Source organism: Saccostrea echinata, unplaced genomic scaffold, assembly GCF_033153115.1.
Source record: "Saccostrea echinata isolate AGI-Se365-2 ecotype Australia unplaced genomic scaffold, CSIRO_AGI_Sech_v1 ptg000295c, whole genome shotgun sequence".
NCBI classification, from domain to species: Eukaryota; Metazoa; Mollusca; class Bivalvia; order Ostreida; family Ostreidae; genus Saccostrea; species Saccostrea echinata.
Window position 1 is genome coordinate 13797 of NW_026890043.1, and position 24354 is coordinate 38150.

The 24354-nt window shown below is 38.3% G+C and overlaps 1 protein-coding gene and 3 pseudogenes across 1 annotated transcript; all 4 read left to right on the forward strand.

The window, feature by feature from the left end:
• Positions 1-12: 12 nt before the first annotated feature.
• LOC133177926 (cytochrome b-like) lies at positions 13-1375 on the forward strand (annotated as a pseudogene).
• Positions 1375-23203, forward strand: LOC133177925 (cytochrome c oxidase subunit 2-like; annotated as a pseudogene).
• Positions 4242-23203, forward strand: LOC133177921 (NADH-ubiquinone oxidoreductase chain 1-like). The gene is given in 1 exon segment (XM_061312764.1): positions 4242-23203. A coding segment is annotated over 1 exon segment (948 nt). The 3' UTR covers positions 5190-23203.
• LOC133177923 (cytochrome c oxidase subunit 1-like) lies at positions 12530-23203 on the forward strand (annotated as a pseudogene).
• Positions 23204-24354: the final 1151 nt, after the last annotated feature.

Genomic DNA, 24354 nt, shown 5'->3' on the forward strand with positions numbered 1-24354 from the left:
TGCCAGAATTTTATGGGCTTTGTTGATGTCAAAGATTATGAGGGAATTCCTCCAATGCTTAGGTTAAGTTACAAAATAGGCTTTAGCCGTGTGAGTAATATTCGGGCTAGTGTAAAATAGCACATAAAATTTTCACTTTTATAGAGGGGGTGTCCCGCCCGGATAAAAAGAGTACAGGAGTGACAAGCATGGTCGAAATGCTTGATTCTGTAAAGTGGTCGATAATGGTGCCCTTATAATGAAAGGTGCATACTTTTCAGCAATAAAATATCCTTGTCCTCCAAATTTAAATATCTGATGAAACATAGGTTCAATGCTGTTTGTAACATTAATAATTCAAATTTTGAGGGGTATTATACTTAGAATAAACTATACTGCAGATGGGAGGTTGGTGACTAGAAGAATAAACTACATTCTACGAGATGCTAACTACGGGTGAGCTCTACGGAGAACTCATATAGCTGGGGCTTCTTTATTTTTTGCTTTAATCTATATTCACGTAGGGCGTGGTGTTTACTACGGAAGGTATATAAAGCTACCTCATGTTTGATACAGTGGGGTTACTCTTTATCTTTTATCTATGGGGGTAGGATTCTTAGGATACGTTCTTCCTTGGGGGGTAATGTCCTACTGGGGGTTGACTGTAATTTCTAATATAATGACAGTTTTTCCTGGGGGGGCTCGAGCTTTAGAATGATTTCAAGGCGGTTTCACTATCTCTACATTTACCCTTAAACGCGTATTTGTGCTACACTTTTTACTACCCTTTGTAATTTTAGGGATGAGGTTGGTACATGTATTACTGCTACATGAAAAGGGGTCTAGAAATCCTTTAGGGGTCGATTCAAGAGAGCTGGTTGTGCCTTTTCATCCTTATTACACCTCAAAAGATCTGGTGGGGTTTACATTTATACTAGCAGGGTTAATTGCTTTAGCATTTACTTTCCCTAAGTTTACCGCTGACCCCCTTCAATGGCAGGGGATTAATAAAATAAAAACTCCCGCTGTTATTAAACCAGAGTGGTACTTCCTGTATGCATATGCTATTTTGCGATCTGTTCCTCATAAAGCGGGCGGTCTTGCGCTTATGTTTGCTGCGATTTTAGGTATCGCTCTTTTGCCTACATTAGCAAAATACTCGAAAACCCAAAGAATGGTAATATCCCCGCTTGGGGAGGCATTATTTTTCATCTGAGTAGCAAATTTTGTGTTTTTAGGTATTATCGGATCTCAGGAGCCTGCTGGAGCGTGGATTTTGGCTGGACAAGTTGGAACATTCGTTCACTTGTTTTGTATGCTTTCCATTCCGGCAGCAAACTTGAAATGAGAAAATATGGTTTTCAATGGATTTGAGTTGAGGCAGTAAGTTGAAAAATGAGATATTGATGTCAAATATATTTTCAAAATAGGGTCACATTTGCCGGGATACGAGTCCAGTGAGTGTTTGGAATGTACTGTGCAGTTTTAACTCTAATTTTTATTTTTGTGATGCTTAGGGTAGTAATGTGTTTAGTATCTCCCCATCAATTTTTGTATGCTCAAACTGACCATACACTAGAGCGTATTTGGGGTTTAGTGCCACTTTTGATTTTAACTTTTCTATCTTGGCCTTCTATGGGGCTACTATACGCAATGTCTGAATTGGAGACTCCTCTAATCACAGTTAAATGCGTTGGGCACCAGTGATATTGAGAGTACGAGTACTCAGATTTTGCTGTAATTTCTTACAACTCCTACATAGTTCCTGAGAAGGAGTTAAATTTAGGTGAGCCGCGGTTATTAACTGTAGATAAATCTATGGTATTACCATTTTCTGTGTGGTGTCGTGTATTAACAACTTCGTTCGATGTAATTCATTCATGGACAGTTCCGGCTTTCGGGGTGAAGTCTGATGCTGTCCCTGGTCGGCTTAGAGAGTCTAGCGTAAAAGTAGAAATGCCCGGTGTCTTTTGGGGCCAATGTTCTGAAATCTGCGGAGCCTTACATAGGTTTATACCAATTCGGGTGGAAGTTGTGAGGTGTCGAGTGTTTGAGCAGTGAATAAGGGTGCTTGAAGATGCTATAGCTTAGTTTGCAAGATGGATTAAATTTAGATCGTCGGGCTCATGCCCCGAAGGTGCGGCTTAATTGCAGCTTTTGCAGTAAAGAAAGTTCCTTTCTAAAGGCTGGTGTCTTGAAAATACCATGATGGGAGGGAAGAGCTCTCAACTTTCTTAGTGAAAGGTTTAGCTGTTTTAGTTAGAATAAGAATGGTTTTATTAATACTTTGGTCTTGAGCTATTTATAGAAGGGCTTCACTTAGAATGCCGGATATTGAGTCCGATTTGACAGTTTTGTAGTGCCGCTATAACCGGAAAAGTAGTCTAAATTAAGGACGTCGGTTTCATAATCCGAAAGTAGAAAAATTAACTCTTTTCTATAGTTAAGTTAGGGGGATAAGTGGTCTTACACTGTGACTTCTAATCACAAATGGCGCAATTCGATTTTGTGCTCCTTCTTGGTGGCCATGTTGGCAGAGAAGTGCGTTAAATTTAAGCTTTAAAAAATGCGGGTGCGCCGCACATGGTTATACTGAAGCTAGTTAAAATAATAATAAGTGCTTTGGGAGCACTAGTTCCTTTAATGGGGCTTTAGATTTGGGTGTAAAGAATGTTTTACTGATAAAAAACTTTTAGCGGGCAAAGTATAGGAGAATTAGAAATGCCTGATAACTTAAGACTTAGTCTGGTAAGATCTAGAGTAATTGTAAAAAAGCTTTAGTTGTATTAGTACCTTTTGTATAATGGCCTTTCAAGAGTTTTTACCTTAGAGGTTTTTCCTGAATTGAGAAGATTTTTTAGGGGTTACAAGGTTAGTGATGTAAGAAATCTTTCAATCCCCTGAAAGATGTGATATGCAATATCGGGTTTCGGTGTAGCTGGTTGCGTGAAAAATGCTTTTAGGTGCAGCTTTAAAACTGTTTTACGTGCAGAAGTGTAAGTGCATGGGGTAAAGTTTTAGAAGTGACTGGTTCGGCTAAAGGTCGTGCTTAATTGCTTTCCAAAATTTTCGTGCCTTAAAAAGAGAAATTGGATTTAAAATGTCCATTTTGGAAAGAGTATTTAACAACTTGTCTTTTGAGTGTGCGGGCATAATAATTTAGGTTAAAATAAGGAGGCGTTTAATGTATCACGCGGCTACTTAAAATAATAAAAGATAGAACTTTATGCTAGGATTAGTAGCAATAATAAAAACAAATAAACTGCTTATTAAACTGGTGTAATATTGAGTCCAGTGAAAATTACCGGGAAATAGTATAAGTTTATTACCAGGTGCTTACAACACTTAAATAGAAAAGTTTTCTTTTTCCGATTAGGCACAAAAATCGTGGCAAGAAGTGAAATATTTACGTTCGGTTTCGGCCCGATTTTTGGCTAAAGTTTAAAAGCCCTTGCTATACTCCGGCAATACTGTGCTGCCTTACTCTGAGTTTTACTGGGTTTTCATTTATGAAGTTATTAAGAAAACAAAATGTGTTATGGTGTATGAGCACGAAAGTTTTTGGTACTTTAGGAGCTTGTAATTTCAAGCTGGCACATAAAATGATTTTGGGAATGGTTATAGTTATTATGGTTTTATCTGTAATTCCAATTGTTTTTTCATGCTGATTTTCGGGTTTACCTAAAGAGGGGTATGATTGGGATAAGTCATCTCCATATGAATGTGGGTTTATCTCTGTTAAAAATCCAGGAGACTTTTCTTCTCGATTTTTTCATTTAGTCATTTTATTTTTAGTTTGAGATGTTGAAATCGTTCTTCTTGTCCCATGTTTTCAGGATTTGTTTGGTTGATCGCCTGAGGGAGCCGGGGCCGTGCTGTTTGTATTGATTCTAGTATACGGACTTTATTACGAAATAATAGAGGGGACTATTAAGTGGGCCTTACACGAGAATTAAAGGGGGCTGTAGCTTAAGGTTTAGAGCTTCGAGCTTTTAACTCGAGTGTGGGTGTGTCTCCGGCCTCAATAAACCGGGAGGAGCAGGCTAGGTTAGTATGATCTAAAAAGTACGTCGAATTTAGGTTTCGAAAGAAGGTGTATTAATGCCTGCTTGGTTGGGTAAGTAGCCTAAGATAAGGTATGACATTGAAGCTGTTAGGATGGCTTAAGAGTAAGCCCTAACCCAGGTGAGACCCACCAGTTCGGTACTTTAAGAAAAAAGACGAAGTTTGCATCTTCGCAATGAGATGTTCTCCCGAACTTTATGAGAGGTGAATACTATTTGTACCTCACTTTAATAACTATTTTTGTATATTTAGGGGTTTTATTAAGAGTGGCTTACTTTACTTTAATAGAGCGAAAAAGCTTAAGATCTTTTGGAGTTCGTTTGGGTCCAGATAAAACTAGTTTTTTAGGTTTTGCTCAGCCTATTACAGACGGTATTAAGCTTTTCATAAAGGAGTTTGTTGTTCCAGCAAACTCAGCTAGAATTGTATTTTTAGCAATTCCGTCCATTTCTCTGATTTTATGTCTTTTGGGGTGGCAGATTTTCCCGTCTTTTGCGGTATCTAACTGATATTCTAATGATATCTTATTTTTCTTGGTAGTAAGTAGGTTAAATGCACACATCGCTATTATAAGAGGGTGGTCTTCTAATTCTAAGTATTCTAGGGTTGGGGGTGTTCGTGGATTTGCTCAGGTTATCTCTTATGAAATTTGCCTTAGAATTTGTTTAGTTGTAGTGGTGATTGTGAGGGGGAGAATAAGATTTTTTTCTATTGCTGAGTCGGGGTGGTCTATTTGGTGGGGATTCTTTTGGCTCCCTGTGGTGTTGCTGTGGTTAACCGTATGTTTAGCGGAGGCTAATCGAGCACCATTTGATTTAGTAGAGGCGGAGTCTGAGCTTGTTTCCGGGTTTAACACCGAGTATTCTGCTGGAGGTTTTGCTTTGTTATTTATTGCAGAGTACGGGATAATTTTGTTATTGTGTTCGGTTACTGTTTTTAGGTTTTTTCAAAACCCTAACATGCTGTATGTAGCTGGGTTATGTTGAGCATTTCTAAAAGTTATGCTGCTTGTGTTCTTCTTTATTTGGTCTCGTGCAGCACTTCCTCGATTGCGGTATGATTTTCTGATGGTGGCATGTTGGTCTAGTCTTCTTCCCTTCATTTTAGGTGTTTATTGTCTTATTTTCTTTGTGTCTAAGGTTTAAAGTGAGTTCGTCGTTTGTTTTATATAGTATTACAGTGTGTGTTTTGGTGAGGGCAATATTAAAGCATTTTTCTAACTTTTTAAGCTATTTAATCCTAGTCGAGGGGGCATGCGTTGGACTTGGAGCTATATTAATGTACGCCGAAAGTTACATTCCTGCTTACGGTCTATTTATGTTCCTAGTCTTAGTTGCATGTGAGACTTCTTTGGCATTGGGTTTGATAGTGGGGATTATACGCAATCCTGAGTCAGGTGTCTACTCTTTATATTCTTACGGGGAGTAAAAAATGCAAAGAGCAATTAGTACAACTTAAGTATACTGGCTTGTCATGCCAGAGGTACGCATAATTTATTGCGGATTGCTCTAAGTAAAGTGTTTTATTGTGGCGCTGAAAGTTTTTTGTAAGCCCAGTAGCCGATAAGTTACTTTTTAATTTTAACTTACTTAAAAGTAGCTTTCGGTTGGAGTAAAAATTAGATTGATTTTTTTAAAAAAATAAACAAACTTTTAAAAATTTTTTTGTGCAATTCGTATAGTGAGTAGGGAGTGAAATATAATATAGAATAGGAAAGACTCTAATAATAGGGTATGAGTATAAATATAAATAATAGTAGTTATAGATAGTATGTTAAAGGGGATCTAGTTACAAGTGGGAAGGAATGAGTTTCCGGGGGTCTAGAATCCGGGTATACCTGGGGTATACCCATGAAATGATAGATGTATAAAGTGTGTAATAAGGGGTTATATGGCGAACAAAACTAATACTGGTAGTTATAAAAGACAGTTCAAGTTGAGTCAGGATATAAAGAAAAATTTGTAGAAAAACATAGCAAAAGGAACTCGGCAAAGCATGGCCTCGCCTGTTTAACAAAAACATCACTAAGAGAACCTCACTCTTAGCAGTACCTGCCCAGTGCAAAATTGTAAACGGCCGCCCTAGCGTGAGGGTGCCAAGGTAGCGAAATTCCTTGCCTTTTAATTGTAGGCCTGCATGAATGGATTGACGAGGGCCAGTCTGTCTCTTGCTTTGTGTAGTGAAATTGGACTGAAGGTGAAGATACCTTCATATAAAAGTTAGACAAGAAGACCCCGTGCAGCTTTTAAAAATTTGTTAATTAAGAGCAGTAGATTTTTAGGTGGGGCGCCTAGGAAGTAAAACTTAACCTTCATTATAATTTCTTTTGAATTAAAATAACTTTCTGGTGTAGACCCGGCAAGTCCGATCGTAGGAGAAGTTACGCCGGGGATAACAGGCTTATCCATTAGTAGAGCTCGTATTGGCTAATGGGATTGGCACCTCGATGTTGAATTAAGGATGATAGCTCTAAGGCGTAGAAGCTTTAGAATGTGGGTCTGTTCGACCTTTAATACCTTACGTGATTTGAGTTCAGACCGGCGTAAGCCAGGTCGGTTTCTATCTTCTTTTAGAATTTTCTTTTGGCTTGTACGAAAGGACTGCTGAGAGAGGAAATTTCCTTGATTTTAGAATTGTTTCTAAGGTAGTATGAATGTTTTAGCCTGCTGGGTTTGTTTAGCTTGTTTGTTAAATATAGGTCAGGTTGTGGTGGTTTTAAACTCTTGGATATTAATGATTTTTAGAGCGCTGTTTAGTATACTTGCTGCGGTTATGGCTAACTGTGGTTTAAGGTTTTGATTTTGTTGGGAGCTTGGACATATCTCCATAATTTCGGTGAGTCTTGATTTTTGCATGGACTGAATTGCTGCTTTATTTATAAGGGTGATTATAATAATCTCCGGTTGTGTAGGGTTTTTCATGAGGGTTTATATGGGTTCAGAAGACACAGTAAAACAGTTTAATTTAACTCTATACTCATTTGTATCGTCTATACTTGTTTTAGTAGTTGCGAGATCGATGCCTATCGTATTGCTGGGTTGAGATTGGTTGGGAGTGACTTCTTTTTTGTTGGTTATGTATTACGAGGGCAAGAAATCTTTTGATGCTGCTATGATTACTGCTCTGACCAACCGTGTTGGGGATGCGTTGCTAATTTGTAGAACAGCTGGTATGTGTATAGCGTCTGATTTAAGTTTAGACATAAAACCCTATTGTTGAAGTTTTATTTTTATTATTGGTTGTATTACTAAGAGAGCTCAAGTGCCGTTTAGCAGATGACTTCCTGCTGCTATGATAGCTCCAACTCCTGTCTCTTCTCTAGTTCATTCTTCCACTCTAGTGACGGCTGGAATTTATCTGTTAATCCGGTCCTCTACTTTCTGGGTGAATTCCAATGCAGCCTGTAGATTGCTAATGGGGGTTGGTATTATCACTACCACTATTGCTGGAGTCAGGGCAGTTATGGAAAGAGATGTTAAAAAAGTTGTTGCATTATCAACATTAAGTCAACTGGGTATCATGGCTTTTAGATTAGGTTTAGGAGAAGTCGAATTAGCTTTTATACACTTAGTATGTCATGCGTTTTTTAAGGCTGGCATGTTTTTAAGGGTGGGGTCTATAATTAGGCATAATGCAGGTAGCCAGTTTTTTAGAAGATTTGGTATGAACGTAGCAAGTCTTTCGCCTTCGGCTGTTTTCGGGTTATTCATAGGAAGGATTTCCTTAATAGGAGTTCCGGGCACTGCTGGTTATGCTTCTAAAGAATCAATTGTTGCCTCGGGGTATTCAAGAAACTCTTGGTTTACGGGGGGCTTAATGTACTTAGGAATTGGGCTGACTGCTCTTTATTCAGTTCGTGTTCTTGTTGGGGTCACTGGGTTAGCTAAGCACGGTATTCGAGATTTTTTAGGAGCTCGAGAGACCATGATGTTGTCTGCTCCGGGAGTATTCTTAGTATTCATGGGCTTAATCGGAGGAGAGTTTGTGTTCTTAAGCTCTTCTGGGGCATTTTTTTTTGAGGCTTTATCATCTAGGGAAGCTTGGTTTTGCCCCTACCTAATGGTTGTAGTGGGGGTATTCGTAGGGTCTCTGCTGCAGTTACTCTTGTCTAAGCTTTATGAGTTGCGATCTAAGTGAATTTACGGAATAGTATTTTTAGACTTAACTTCACGTTCATTTGTAAGCGAAGGCGGTAGAACTAGGTTTTCTGGGGTATCCGGAGATGGAGAAAATGTCGCTGAAGTTTCTATTCCGGTAAGAACCCTAGAAGTTGGGTTAGAGTATCTATCTGATTTTCACAATGTGATTCAACGGGCTTCTGTTACCGCCGGAGTTAGAGCAATCTTTGGCTTTAGCGGTGCTTATGTGTTATTGTAAAATGTGAAAATTGTTGTTTTTCTTGCTTTGGGTATACTCGTACTAGGGACTCTCTATGCTGCCTCATTATTTTTTTTCAGGGTGTTTCTTAGGTTAGCCATTCTTGGTGAAGTCGGAGAAAATTGTAGTGATTTTTTGTCGTTACTTTCATTTATAGTGTATGTAAGAGGAATTACTGCTGTAATTGGGTATTTTGTGACATTCTTCCCTAAAAAGTTTGAAGGGCGTGGTCAGAGGTATTGTGTTGTAAGACTTTCATATATCATTGGTTTGGGGTTATACATTATTTTTGTTGTGACTTCGCACGGGTACTGTGGAGTTGATTTAGTTAATCCGTGAGACTCTACGGGGGTATTAAGTCTTCACGGGCAGGCAATTAGGTTTCTGGCACCGATTTTATTGGTCGTGATAGTGGCAGTGGTGGTAATATCCAAGCCTGAATTAAATGCCCTTCGCCGCTGAAGGCCTTAGTGACACTCGGGGACGAGACTTCAAAATTAAAAGTTTTATTCAGGGTTTACCTATATTCGGGTTGGAGTAAAGATTGCTTAAATAGTTTAATAAAATATCAACTTGTGGCGTTGAAGATATCCTCAGTGATTTTAAGTAAGTGGCACTGTTATACCTAGTTGTGAGAACTTCTTTTTTGGTTTTGTTTTTAAATAAAAAAGACCAACTAATAGGGGTTGCTAATTTAATAGCTTTTTGGGCTATGTACAGTATTTCAATGTGGTCAGGTTCTGGGGTTTCTTGAGAATCCTATAGGGAGTATGTTACTAGGGATATCTTTAGGGCTAGAATGGTGACACTGACATTTTGGGTATGCGGCGTGAGAATTTTAGCCAGCGGGTCTATGGGAACGTTACGGGGGGACTACAAAAGGTTTGTCTGGTTAATGTTACTACTGTGCGTTCTTTTAATGGGTTGTTTTTTAGTAAACACAATATCTATTTTCTACGTGTTATTTGAAAGAACTTTAATCCCAATGGTGGCAATTATTGCTATTTGGGGTCAGCAGCCTGAGCGGATTCCAGCAATTCGGTACATTAGGGCCTACACTGTTGGTGGATCTCTTCCTTTACTTTTTGTAATTGTTTTTATGGAGTGTGAACTTGGTAGAAGGTTTATGTGGTTTTCTACTGCCAAATCGCATATTGACTGATGGTTTTGGGTTATATGTTTCTCTGGGTTTTTAGTAAAATTCCCTGCATATCCTGCACATACGTGGCTTCCTAAGGCCCATGTCCAGGCCCCTGTTGGGGGATCAGTGGTTCTTGCTGGGATTCTTCTTAAATTGGGTGGTTATGGGATTCTTCGTATAATGGCGGTGTTCTCATATAGGTTAGAGAAGTTTGGGTTACTGGTAATCTCTTTCTCGCTAGGGGGAAGAATTTACGCAGCATTTATATGTTCGCGACAAAGTGACGTTAAAAAGATAATTGCGTACTCTTCGGTTTCACATATAGCATTTTGTATTATTGGCTTATTTAGTTGTTTAGAGGTTGGGTTAGCTTCTGCTTTTATTATGCTCATGGGTCATGGATTTATCTCTTCTGGACTTTTTGCTTTGTGCGGCATAAGAAGTGAGTTAACTCATACTCGAAATTTAAAAATAATGAGGGGTGCTTGTCGTACTACCCCAGTTCTTACTTTTATGTGACTTGTTTTTATTATAATGAATTTAGGAGTTCCTCCTTGCCCAACCATTATTAGGGAAGTTTTGGCTGTGGTAAGGGTAATTTCTGTGGGTCCGTGAGCCTTCTTATTTCTGGTAGTTTATTTCTTTGCAAGGGGGGTTTACAGGTTTGGGTTATACTGTCAACTTGCTCATGGGCCTGTTCCAGAAGATCCGGCTATGTTTGAAGAGGTTAGACCGCGTGATATGCTTTCCGTATTTTTTTTATTCTATCCGTTAGCAGAATTACTTGTTAAGTGAGATCTATGAAGCACTCTCTAAAGGTCTTGGTTGAGTGGGCTCATAATTTTCTCGTTGTGTAGTATATAAAGTACAAAAGATTGTAACTCTTTAGGAACTGCTGCAGTCGCAATGACATGACAATTCAGTTTTTAGGTTTAGTCGTATTTTTTTCTATTTTCTCTTTTTGTTACATAAGGTACTTTATTTGGTCTCCTTTAGGAATATTCTCGTCAATAAGAATATGGGGTATTTACAAAAAAATCTACGTAAGAAGTATACATAGAAAAAAAGAGCGATTTAGGGCTTTAGGCGGAGGAGTAAGAGAAGGCTTAAGGTGAATTTTTGATTTCACAATTACCCTGGTGTTAATTGGTATTTTGCCTTGGGGGTTTCCTGGGTTATCCTCATGAGAAGTAGTAGCTGGACTAATGCCTAGGCTTTTTTACTCAGTAAATATTTTACAAACGGATGTGGATATTTTCAGAAAATCTCTTAAGTTTAAGCAGTCTGTAATGAAGTCCTTTCTTTATTTTCCCTTATTAGTTTTGAGGGTGGTTATTCGCCCTGTAACACTTACGGTTCGGATATTAGCAAATGCGCTGGTCGGGGCCGTTGTTTGCCACTCTTTAGCTAAAATAGTGGCATATGGTGTTGCTTATTCTAAGTTTTTGTCCCCCAAAACCATATTATGATTTGGTGTTATTTTAATTTGGGAGTTAGTGGTCATATTGGTTCAAAGGTCGCTATTTTTGGGGCTGTCAAAGATTTATTTTCGGCCAACCCCAGTTAAGTTTAAAGTGGCGGTTAAGTAAGGAAAGAATAGCTTAAAGAATGTAAAGCGTTTGACTGTTAATCAAGGGCTCCCGGAACGGGTTCTTTCTGCTTTAATTTTTGATAAAATAATTTAAGACAGGGTAGTTTAATAAGAATAATAAATTGCAAATTTGGGGGTACAAATGTTTTGTTCCTGTCTTTGCTTTAGGACTGTGATTAAAAGCCCGGGCTGTAAGTTAAGTAAAAACTATCAGACTTCAAATCTGAAAATATCTTTCTTTGGTCAGCCTGATTATTTAACAGTTTAATAAAATTAAAAGGGGAAATGCTCTTCGAGCGTTAGGGTTCGACAGCTGTTCCCCAAGTGTATTATTCTTTGGCTGGCTTACTTTTTATGATATTGGGTGTTTATTTTGCATTACTTGTAAATTTTGTGACTAGGTTGTTTTGGATTTGAGTTGCAATGGATCTAAGAACCATTTTTTTGGTCCCTTTTCTATGTTGCGGGATATCATTAACAGGGATAAATCAGTGGTATAAGGGGTCTGCGACATATTTCGTAGTTCAGTTTATGGGGAGCGCAAGAATTTTATATTCCGGGCTTACAATGTGGGAACCGGCTTTTGAGCTTGTGGGGGTAATTTTCTTAGTTTCGGGGTTTGTGTTAAAATTAGGGCTTTTCCCCCTTCACTTTTGGGTGCCCCGAGCCTTTGTAAATTTTCACTATCCAGCGATTTACTTAACTGGAGTAGTGCAAAAAGTTTTTCTTATTTTAGCCCTCCCTTATGTTAACTCTATCGGGTATATTAACTCACTAATTGGGCTGAGGGCGCTTTGTAGAGTCCTTTATGGGCCAGTTGCTATGTTCAACTGCACTAATATTAAAACCTTTCTGTCTTATTCTTCTATTAATAATACTGGCCTAATAGTTGCTTGTTGTAATATTAGAAAGTATCTGTTTTTATTTTACGCTATTTGTTATTCAGTAAGGATGTTATTTTTGGTTTTAATCCTCAGGGCTTGCATGTCTGACAACATTAAAGAGATAGGCGCTAGGATGCCTAATTTTTATTTTTCTAGGTTCTTGGCAATAGGTTTAAGGTTTTCTGGGTTTCCTCCGTTTACTGATTTCTGTGCAAAGTTTGCGGTTGTCACTGGCTATGTTGATTACGCAATATGAGGGTATATTTTAGCAATTTTATTAAGGAGGGTTATTAATCTATTAGTTTGAATTTGGTTAAGTGTGGTGATCATCCGAGCCATGCCGTCTGAAGGCAGTTGTGGGCCTACTTTTGTAGATAGGTGCGTCAATTACGGGTGCATTCTGTGGAATGCTACAGGTGGTGTGGTTTTGATATTATTTTACTAAGTTAGATTTAGTTTTACAGTTAAAAGGTAAATTAATTTTAAACAAACATGATAAAAGGTATGTCCGGAATTTATGAATTCCTCGATGCCACTAAGATACGTAATCTGAAGTGGTTTATCCCGTGTCCTGTATTACTTTACGGTAAGCGGGAATATATTATGTCTACAAATCATTTAGATATCGGAAGGTTTTATATGGTTTTTGGGTTTTGGTCTGTTCTGGCTGGAACAAGATTTAGGTCGCTAATTCGGTGAAGTTTATTCAATCCGGGGGCTAAGTTTTTAGACCCCGTATGCTATAATGCTGTAGTAACAATGCATGCCTTAGTAATAATTTTCTTCTTTGTTATGCCTGTTATGATTGGGGGATTTGGTAACTGACTAGTGCCGCTAATGCTTGAGGTTCCTGACATACAATTTCCGCGGGTTAACGCTTTTAGTTTTTGGGTCCTACCCGCGTCTTTGTATTTCATAGGAATTTCAGGATTTGTTGAAAATGGAGTTGGGGCTGGTTGAACTATCTACCCGCCATTATCAACTTTTTCTTATCATGGTATGTGTATGGACTTAGCTATTCTAAGGCTCCATTTGGCTGGTATTAGGTCAATTTTTAGGTCAATTAACTTCATGGTGACTATTAAAAATATGCGCTCTGTAGATGGGCACTTATTAAGACTATTTCCGTGGTCTATTAAAGTGACTTCCTTCTTATTATTGACAACTTTACCTGTGTTGGCTGGGGGTCTTACTATGTTACTAACTGATCGTCACTTTAATACTTCTTTTTTTGATCCTGTAGGTGGCGGGGACCCGGTTTTATTCCAACACTTATTCTGGTTCTTTGGTCATCCTGAGGTATATGTTCTTATTCTTCCTGGGTTTGGAATGATCTCCCATGTTTTGTGTTTTTGATCTAGAAAAAAGACTGCTTACGGGAATATGGGGATGTTCTATGCAATATTGAATATTGGGTTTTTAGGATTTATTGTGTGGGGTCATCACATGTTTGTGGCTGGAATGGATATTGACACGCGAGCTTATTTCAGAGCAGCAACTGTTATTATTGCTGTACCGACTGGAATTAAGGTATTTGCTTGAATTGCTACAATAATGGGGTCACAAGTTTCAACGCATGCCCCTATGTTATGGTCTACCGGTTTTATTGTCTTATTTACAATTGGTGGTCTAACCGGCCTTATTTTATCCAGTGCTTCTATTGACGTAACTCTTCACGACACCTATTTTGTAACTGGTCATTTTCACTATGTTTTATCAATGGGGGCAGTATTTACAATTTTAGCCGGATTTACTCACTGATTCCCATTATTTTCTCGAGTAATGCTTCATCGTCAAAAGATAAAGAGGCATTTTGTTGCGATGTTTTTAGGAGTAAACATTGCTTTCTTGCCTCATCATTTCTTAGGATTAGCTGGAATACCACGCCGAGTGGCAGATTATCCTGATCAGTTTTGATTTTGAAATAAAGTGTCTACTTTTGGGTCACACCTAAGAACAGCTTCTTTGCTCTTTTTTGTATTCTTAGTGTGGGAAGCTTTTATTGCCCATCGGCCTGTGGTTTCTGTTCGTAATAGATCAAGATCTCCGGAGTGGTCAGTAATGGTAAATCTTCCTAAGCACGCTGCTTTGGAGTCAGCCAAAATGTTGAAGGATCCAGCGAAAAAGTATTTAGGCAGGCGTTTGTAAGTAGTTTAGTAATTATGGGGTGGACTCTACTATGAAAGTGAGTTATAAAATTCTTTTCAGAATGCTGTACGCTACGGTTTCTATTGGTGCGTTTAAGCTTCAATATAGAAGAGTATTTAAGGGTAAAATTTTAAAAATTTTTGCGCGTAGTATCTAGTAAGATAGAAGGGAGTGAAAATATTTTAGCTCATGATGCCTTAAAAAAGATAAGGGACACTCTATTAGGATAATTTATCTTATGGTCAGTTTTAGTATAAGTTTACATTACAGGGGCCTTGTAAGTCCCAAATTTGCCTAAGCAAAGACTGATGTAAATAGAGTATGGCCTTAATTTATTTGGGCTTGAAGTAAAGAAAGGTTAAAAATATTTGGTTCTGGTATACTGTTAATCGAGAGTTCTTTGATATACACAATGTAGGAAATTTTCGTGATGTGCTAATTTAAAATAAGAGATAAGTTTGAGCGCTATCATAACCTAAATGGTGCAGTTGCAGTAGTATGAGCATAAGTGCTAGACGATGACGCGAAAAAAATCACAACTCAAGTGGACAACCCTGGACTCAATGAGTTAGCGCTCGAAACGAACAAGAAACTGTATAATATAAGCCAAAATGGGTGCCAGCAGCTGCGGTCATACCCTTTGAAGACGGGTTAATAGAGGTACAGCCTAGAGGCGGTTAGTCAGGTATGAAGATGCATTGACATACGCTAAGTTATAGAGGTCAAATTCTAAGTAAGACTTAGAGGCGGTCCTTTGCTTGCATAAAGATGATTCCGCGAAATTATGGGAATAAACCTGGATTTGATACCCAATTATTCCATAACGCCAAGGATAACGGCTATAAGGTATTAGCTGGTTGCTAGGGAACTACGAGCAGCTGCTTAAAACTCGAAGAACTTGGCGGTTCCATAAAGCCATCCAGAGGCTCTTGGCGCTTAATCCGATGATCCGCGTGATATCTTACCTGCCCTATATGGCATCGTACTGCCGTCCAAAGTATATGATGTGAGTAGACCAAAATAGACGTCACCTTGAGCGGCAAACATAAATAAAGTGTGCTGTTTTGAGACAAAGTCAGGTCGAAGCGTTCCTTATGGGTAAGGGGTTTGCTGAGAGACAATTTTTTTAGTTATATCAAGCCCTGTGGTTGAAACACTCAAGTTTTGAAAAATCTGGCGAGGGGGATTTGGGAGTAAATAGAAAGTAATTCATTCTATTGAAGAGTCGTTACTATGGTGCGTACAAATCGCCCGTCACCCTAGCCGAAAGGAGAGGTAAGTCGTAACATGGTAAGGGTAGGGGAACCTGCTCTTGTAATAAAGCTTTAAATTTTTTGTGCGGGGTAAACTATACCTTTAAATTCGGTTTTTAGAAGAGATTTAGTTTGGTAAATTTTTAGTGTATAAGCACTTTTAGTATAATTAGTATATTTGTCTTCCAAACAAAAGGTTTCCTGTATGGAAAAAGTGTAAATGATAAAAAAGCGGCATATGTATGGTTATCGAACACCCCGAAAGCTTCCTCGAACCCCGTTTCATATTGTAGACCCGAGTCCCTGACCTGTTCTCATAAGAATCGGATTATGGGGTTTAGCTACAATTTTTATTTGTTGGGTAAATAAAGTAGATTACGGACATCTATTTTGGGGTGTGCTTATCATCGCTTTAACTGTTTATGGATGAACTCGAGATATTGTAAACGAATCTACTTTTCAAGGGTTCCATACTAAAAAAGTTCAGATAGGAATTTCTTTAGGTTTTATTTTATTCTTAATTTCTGAGTTAATATTATTTTTTTCGTTTTTTTGGGCATTTTTTCACAGATCTATATCACCTTCTGTCGAGATTGGTTGTTGTTGACCTCCTGTGGGAGTTGAGTGTTTAGATTGAAGAAAGGCTCCTTTACATAATACGGCTCTTTTAGTTGCCTCATCATGTACCGTAACGTCTAGGCACAAATACCTGAAAGACGGAAACTTTACTTACGCGGTTGCGCTATTAGTTATAACGGTATTTTTATCCGGATTTTTCGTAAAGAATCAGTATGACGAGTATTCTTGAGCCTCTTTTTCAATTGCGGATGGGGTATACGGAAGTGCTTTTTTTATGTTGACCGGGCTTCACGGAATGCACGTGATTGGCGGTACGTGTGGTTTATTATACTCATTAGCCCGGCTTTTGTTACGGCAGTTTTCTACCCGCCGTCATCTTGGGTATGTTCTAGCTATTTGGTATTGGCATTTTGTAGACATTGTTTGACTTGCCTTGTTTTTTATTATTTATATTTGAGGATCTTAGGCTAGTAAAGTATTGTGCCAGAATTTTATGGGCTTTGTTGATGTCAAAGATTATGAGGGAATTCCTCCAATGCTTAGGTTAAGTTACAAAATAGGCTTTAGCCGTGTGAGTAATATTCGGGCTAGTGTAAAATAGCACATAAAATTTTCACTTTTATAGAGGGGGTGTCCCGCCCGGATAAAAAGAGTACAGGAGTGACAAGCATGGTCGAAATGCTTGATTCTGTAAAGTGGTCGATAATGGTGCCCTTATAATGAAAGGTGCATACTTTTCAGCAATAAAATATCCTTGTCCTCCAAATTTAAATATCTGATGAAACATAGGTTCAATGCTGTTTGTAACATTAATAATTCAAATTTTGAGGGGTATTATACTTAGAATAAACTATACTGCAGATGGGAGGTTGGTGACTAGAAGAATAAACTACATTCTACGAGATGCTAACTACGGGTGAGCTCTACGGAGAACTCATATAGCTGGGGCTTCTTTATTTTTTGCTTTAATCTATATTCACGTAGGGCGTGGTGTTTACTACGGAAGGTATATAAAGCTACCTCATGTTTGATACAGTGGGGTTACTCTTTATCTTTTATCTATGGGGGTAGGATTCTTAGGATACGTTCTTCCTTGGGGGGTAATGTCCTACTGGGGGTTGACTGTAATTTCTAATATAATGACAGTTTTTCCTGGGGGGGCTCGAGCTTTAGAATGATTTCAAGGCGGTTTCACTATCTCTACATTTACCCTTAAACGCGTATTTGTGCTACACTTTTTACTACCCTTTGTAATTTTAGGGATGAGGTTGGTACATGTATTACTGCTACATGAAAAGGGGTCTAGAAATCCTTTAGGGGTCGATTCAAGAGAGCTGGTTGTGCCTTTTCATCCTTATTACACCTCAAAAGATCTGGTGGGGTTTACATTTATACTAGCAGGGTTAATTGCTTTAGCATTTACTTTCCCTAAGTTTACCGCTGACCCCCTTCAATGGCAGGGGATTAATAAAATAAAAACTCCCGCTGTTATTAAACCAGAGTGGTACTTCCTGTATGCATATGCTATTTTGCGATCTGTTCCTCATAAAGCGGGCGGTCTTGCGCTTATGTTTGCTGCGATTTTAGGTATCGCTCTTTTGCCTACATTAGCAAAATACTCGAAAACCCAAAGAATGGTAATATCCCCGCTTGGGGAGGCATTATTTTTCATCTGAGTAGCAAATTTTGTGTTTTTAGGTATTATCGGATCTCAGGAGCCTGCTGGAGCGTGGATTTTGGCTGGACAAGTTGGAACATTCGTTCACTTGTTTTGTATGCTTTCCATTCCGGCAGCAAACTTGAAATGAGAAAATATGGTTTTCAATGGATTTGAGTTGAGGCAGTAAGTTGAAAAATGAGATATTGATGTCAAATATATTTTCAAAATAGGGTCACATTTGCCGGGATACGAGTCCAGTGAGTGTTTGGAATGTACTGTGCAGTTTTAACTCTAATTTTTATTTTTGTGATGCTTAGGGTAGTAATGTGTTTAGTATCTCCCCATCAATTTTTGTATGCTCAAACTGACCATACACTAGAGCGTATTTGGGGTTTAGTGCCACTTTTGATTTTAACTTTTCTATCTTGGCCTTCTATGGGGCTACTATACGCAATGTCTGAATTGGAGACTCCTCTAATCACAGTTAAATGCGTTGGGCACCAGTGATATTGAGAGTACGAGTACTCAGATTTTGCTGTAATTTCTTACAACTCCTACATAGTTCCTGAGAAGGAGTTAAATTTAGGTGAGCCGCGGTTATTAACTGTAGATAAATCTATGGTATTACCATTTTCTGTGTGGTGTCGTGTATTAACAACTTCGTTCGATGTAATTCATTCATGGACAGTTCCGGCTTTCGGGGTGAAGTCTGATGCTGTCCCTGGTCGGCTTAGAGAGTCTAGCGTAAAAGTAGAAATGCCCGGTGTCTTTTGGGGCCAATGTTCTGAAATCTGCGGAGCCTTACATAGGTTTATACCAATTCGGGTGGAAGTTGTGAGGTGTCGAGTGTTTGAGCAGTGAATAAGGGTGCTTGAAGATGCTATAGCTTAGTTTGCAAGATGGATTAAATTTAGATCGTCGGGCTCATGCCCCGAAGGTGCGGCTTAATTGCAGCTTTTGCAGTAAAGAAAGTTCCTTTCTAAAGGCTGGTGTCTTGAAAATACCATGATGGGAGGGAAGAGCTCTCAACTTTCTTAGTGAAAGGTTTAGCTGTTTTAGTTAGAATAAGAATGGTTTTATTAATACTTTGGTCTTGAGCTATTTATAGAAGGGCTTCACTTAGAATGCCGGATATTGAGTCCGATTTGACAGTTTTGTAGTGCCGCTATAACCGGAAAAGTAGTCTAAATTAAGGACGTCGGTTTCATAATCCGAAAGTAGAAAAATTAACTCTTTTCTATAGTTAAGTTAGGGGGATAAGTGGTCTTACACTGTGACTTCTAATCACAAATGGCGCAATTCGATTTTGTGCTCCTTCTTGGTGGCCATGTTGGCAGAGAAGTGCGTTAAATTTAAGCTTTAAAAAATGCGGGTGCGCCGCACATGGTTATACTGAAGCTAGTTAAAATAATAATAAGTGCTTTGGGAGCACTAGTTCCTTTAATGGGGCTTTAGATTTGGGTGTAAAGAATGTTTTACTGATAAAAAACTTTTAGCGGGCAAAGTATAGGAGAATTAGAAATGCCTGATAACTTAAGACTTAGTCTGGTAAGATCTAGAGTAATTGTAAAAAAGCTTTAGTTGTATTAGTACCTTTTGTATAATGGCCTTTCAAGAGTTTTTACCTTAGAGGTTTTTCCTGAATTGAGAAGATTTTTTAGGGGTTACAAGGTTAGTGATGTAAGAAATCTTTCAATCCCCTGAAAGATGTGATATGCAATATCGGGTTTCGGTGTAGCTGGTTGCGTGAAAAATGCTTTTAGGTGCAGCTTTAAAACTGTTTTACGTGCAGAAGTGTAAGTGCATGGGGTAAAGTTTTAGAAGTGACTGGTTCGGCTAAAGGTCGTGCTTAATTGCTTTCCAAAATTTTCGTGCCTTAAAAAGAGAAATTGGATTTAAAATGTCCATTTTGGAAAGAGTATTTAACAACTTGTCTTTTGAGTGTGCGGGCATAATAATTTAGGTTAAAATAAGGAGGCGTTTAATGTATCACGCGGCTACTTAAAATAATAAAAGATAGAACTTTATGCTAGGATTAGTAGCAATAATAAAAACAAATAAACTGCTTATTAAACTGGTGTAATATTGAGTCCAGTGAAAATTACCGGGAAATAGTATAAGTTTATTACCAGGTGCTTACAACACTTAAATAGAAAAGTTTTCTTTTTCCGATTAGGCACAAAAATCGTGGCAAGAAGTGAAATATTTACGTTCGGTTTCGGCCCGATTTTTGGCTAAAGTTTAAAAGCCCTTGCTATACTCCGGCAATACTGTGCTGCCTTACTCTGAGTTTTACTGGGTTTTCATTTATGAAGTTATTAAGAAAACAAAATGTGTTATGGTGTATGAGCACGAAAGTTTTTGGTACTTTAGGAGCTTGTAATTTCAAGCTGGCACATAAAATGATTTTGGGAATGGTTATAGTTATTATGGTTTTATCTGTAATTCCAATTGTTTTTTCATGCTGATTTTCGGGTTTACCTAAAGAGGGGTATGATTGGGATAAGTCATCTCCATATGAATGTGGGTTTATCTCTGTTAAAAATCCAGGAGACTTTTCTTCTCGATTTTTTCATTTAGTCATTTTATTTTTAGTTTGAGATGTTGAAATCGTTCTTCTTGTCCCATGTTTTCAGGATTTGTTTGGTTGATCGCCTGAGGGAGCCGGGGCCGTGCTGTTTGTATTGATTCTAGTATACGGACTTTATTACGAAATAATAGAGGGGACTATTAAGTGGGCCTTACACGAGAATTAAAGGGGGCTGTAGCTTAAGGTTTAGAGCTTCGAGCTTTTAACTCGAGTGTGGGTGTGTCTCCGGCCTCAATAAACCGGGAGGAGCAGGCTAGGTTAGTATGATCTAAAAAGTACGTCGAATTTAGGTTTCGAAAGAAGGTGTATTAATGCCTGCTTGGTTGGGTAAGTAGCCTAAGATAAGGTATGACATTGAAGCTGTTAGGATGGCTTAAGAGTAAGCCCTAACCCAGGTGAGACCCACCAGTTCGGTACTTTAAGAAAAAAGACGAAGTTTGCATCTTCGCAATGAGATGTTCTCCCGAACTTTATGAGAGGTGAATACTATTTGTACCTCACTTTAATAACTATTTTTGTATATTTAGGGGTTTTATTAAGAGTGGCTTACTTTACTTTAATAGAGCGAAAAAGCTTAAGATCTTTTGGAGTTCGTTTGGGTCCAGATAAAACTAGTTTTTTAGGTTTTGCTCAGCCTATTACAGACGGTATTAAGCTTTTCATAAAGGAGTTTGTTGTTCCAGCAAACTCAGCTAGAATTGTATTTTTAGCAATTCCGTCCATTTCTCTGATTTTATGTCTTTTGGGGTGGCAGATTTTCCCGTCTTTTGCGGTATCTAACTGATATTCTAATGATATCTTATTTTTCTTGGTAGTAAGTAGGTTAAATGCACACATCGCTATTATAAGAGGGTGGTCTTCTAATTCTAAGTATTCTAGGGTTGGGGGTGTTCGTGGATTTGCTCAGGTTATCTCTTATGAAATTTGCCTTAGAATTTGTTTAGTTGTAGTGGTGATTGTGAGGGGGAGAATAAGATTTTTTTCTATTGCTGAGTCGGGGTGGTCTATTTGGTGGGGATTCTTTTGGCTCCCTGTGGTGTTGCTGTGGTTAACCGTATGTTTAGCGGAGGCTAATCGAGCACCATTTGATTTAGTAGAGGCGGAGTCTGAGCTTGTTTCCGGGTTTAACACCGAGTATTCTGCTGGAGGTTTTGCTTTGTTATTTATTGCAGAGTACGGGATAATTTTGTTATTGTGTTCGGTTACTGTTTTTAGGTTTTTTCAAAACCCTAACATGCTGTATGTAGCTGGGTTATGTTGAGCATTTCTAAAAGTTATGCTGCTTGTGTTCTTCTTTATTTGGTCTCGTGCAGCACTTCCTCGATTGCGGTATGATTTTCTGATGGTGGCATGTTGGTCTAGTCTTCTTCCCTTCATTTTAGGTGTTTATTGTCTTATTTTCTTTGTGTCTAAGGTTTAAAGTGAGTTCGTCGTTTGTTTTATATAGTATTACAGTGTGTGTTTTGGTGAGGGCAATATTAAAGCATTTTTCTAACTTTTTAAGCTATTTAATCCTAGTCGAGGGGGCATGCGTTGGACTTGGAGCTATATTAATGTACGCCGAAAGTTACATTCCTGCTTACGGTCTATTTATGTTCCTAGTCTTAGTTGCATGTGAGACTTCTTTGGCATTGGGTTTGATAGTGGGGATTATACGCAATCCTGAGTCAGGTGTCTACTCTTTATATTCTTACGGGGAGTAAAAAATGCAAAGAGCAATTAGTACAACTTAAGTATACTGGCTTGTCATGCCAGAGGTACGCATAATTTATTGCGGATTGCTCTAAGTAAAGTGTTTTATTGTGGCGCTGAAAGTTTTTTGTAAGCCCAGTAGCCGATAAGTTACTTTTTAATTTTAACTTACTTAAAAGTAGCTTTCGGTTGGAGTAAAAATTAGATTGATTTTTTTAAAAAAATAAACAAACTTTTAAAAATTTTTTTGTGCAATTCGTATAGTGAGTAGGGAGTGAAATATAATATAGAATAGGAAAGACTCTAATAATAGGGTATGAGTATAAATATAAATAATAGTAGTTATAGATAGTATGTTAAAGGGGATCTAGTTACAAGTGGGAAGGAATGAGTTTCCGGGGGTCTAGAATCCGGGTATACCTGGGGTATACCCATGAAATGATAGATGTATAAAGTGTGTAATAAGGGGTTATATGGCGAACAAAACTAATACTGGTAGTTATAAAAGACAGTTCAAGTTGAGTCAGGATATAAAGAAAAATTTGTAGAAAAACATAGCAAAAGGAACTCGGCAAAGCATGGCCTCGCCTGTTTAACAAAAACATCACTAAGAGAACCTCACTCTTAGCAGTACCTGCCCAGTGCAAAATTGTAAACGGCCGCCCTAGCGTGAGGGTGCCAAGGTAGCGAAATTCCTTGCCTTTTAATTGTAGGCCTGCATGAATGGATTGACGAGGGCCAGTCTGTCTCTTGCTTTGTGTAGTGAAATTGGACTGAAGGTGAAGATACCTTCATATAAAAGTTAGACAAGAAGACCCCGTGCAGCTTTTAAAAATTTGTTAATTAAGAGCAGTAGATTTTTAGGTGGGGCGCCTAGGAAGTAAAACTTAACCTTCATTATAATTTCTTTTGAATTAAAATAACTTTCTGGTGTAGACCCGGCAAGTCCGATCGTAGGAGAAGTTACGCCGGGGATAACAGGCTTATCCATTAGTAGAGCTCGTATTGGCTAATGGGATTGGCACCTCGATGTTGAATTAAGGATGATAGCTCTAAGGCGTAGAAGCTTTAGAATGTGGGTCTGTTCGACCTTTAATACCTTACGTGATTTGAGTTCAGACCGGCGTAAGCCAGGTCGGTTTCTATCTTCTTTTAGAATTTTCTTTTGGCTTGTACGAAAGGACTGCTGAGAGAGGAAATTTCCTTGATTTTAGAATTGTTTCTAAGGTAGTATGAATGTTTTAGCCTGCTGGGTTTGTTTAGCTTGTTTGTTAAATATAGGTCAGGTTGTGGTGGTTTTAAACTCTTGGATATTAATGATTTTTAGAGCGCTGTTTAGTATACTTGCTGCGGTTATGGCTAACTGTGGTTTAAGGTTTTGATTTTGTTGGGAGCTTGGACATATCTCCATAATTTCGGTGAGTCTTGATTTTTGCATGGACTGAATTGCTGCTTTATTTATAAGGGTGATTATAATAATCTCCGGTTGTGTAGGGTTTTTCATGAGGGTTTATATGGGTTCAGAAGACACAGTAAAACAGTTTAATTTAACTCTATACTCATTTGTATCGTCTATACTTGTTTTAGTAGTTGCGAGATCGATGCCTATCGTATTGCTGGGTTGAGATTGGTTGGGAGTGACTTCTTTTTTGTTGGTTATGTATTACGAGGGCAAGAAATCTTTTGATGCTGCTATGATTACTGCTCTGACCAACCGTGTTGGGGATGCGTTGCTAATTTGTAGAACAGCTGGTATGTGTATAGCGTCTGATTTAAGTTTAGACATAAAACCCTATTGTTGAAGTTTTATTTTTATTATTGGTTGTATTACTAAGAGAGCTCAAGTGCCGTTTAGCAGATGACTTCCTGCTGCTATGATAGCTCCAACTCCTGTCTCTTCTCTAGTTCATTCTTCCACTCTAGTGACGGCTGGAATTTATCTGTTAATCCGGTCCTCTACTTTCTGGGTGAATTCCAATGCAGCCTGTAGATTGCTAATGGGGGTTGGTATTATCACTACCACTATTGCTGGAGTCAGGGCAGTTATGGAAAGAGATGTTAAAAAAGTTGTTGCATTATCAACATTAAGTCAACTGGGTATCATGGCTTTTAGATTAGGTTTAGGAGAAGTCGAATTAGCTTTTATACACTTAGTATGTCATGCGTTTTTTAAGGCTGGCATGTTTTTAAGGGTGGGGTCTATAATTAGGCATAATGCAGGTAGCCAGTTTTTTAGAAGATTTGGTATGAACGTAGCAAGTCTTTCGCCTTCGGCTGTTTTCGGGTTATTCATAGGAAGGATTTCCTTAATAGGAGTTCCGGGCACTGCTGGTTATGCTTCTAAAGAATCAATTGTTGCCTCGGGGTATTCAAGAAACTCTTGGTTTACGGGGGG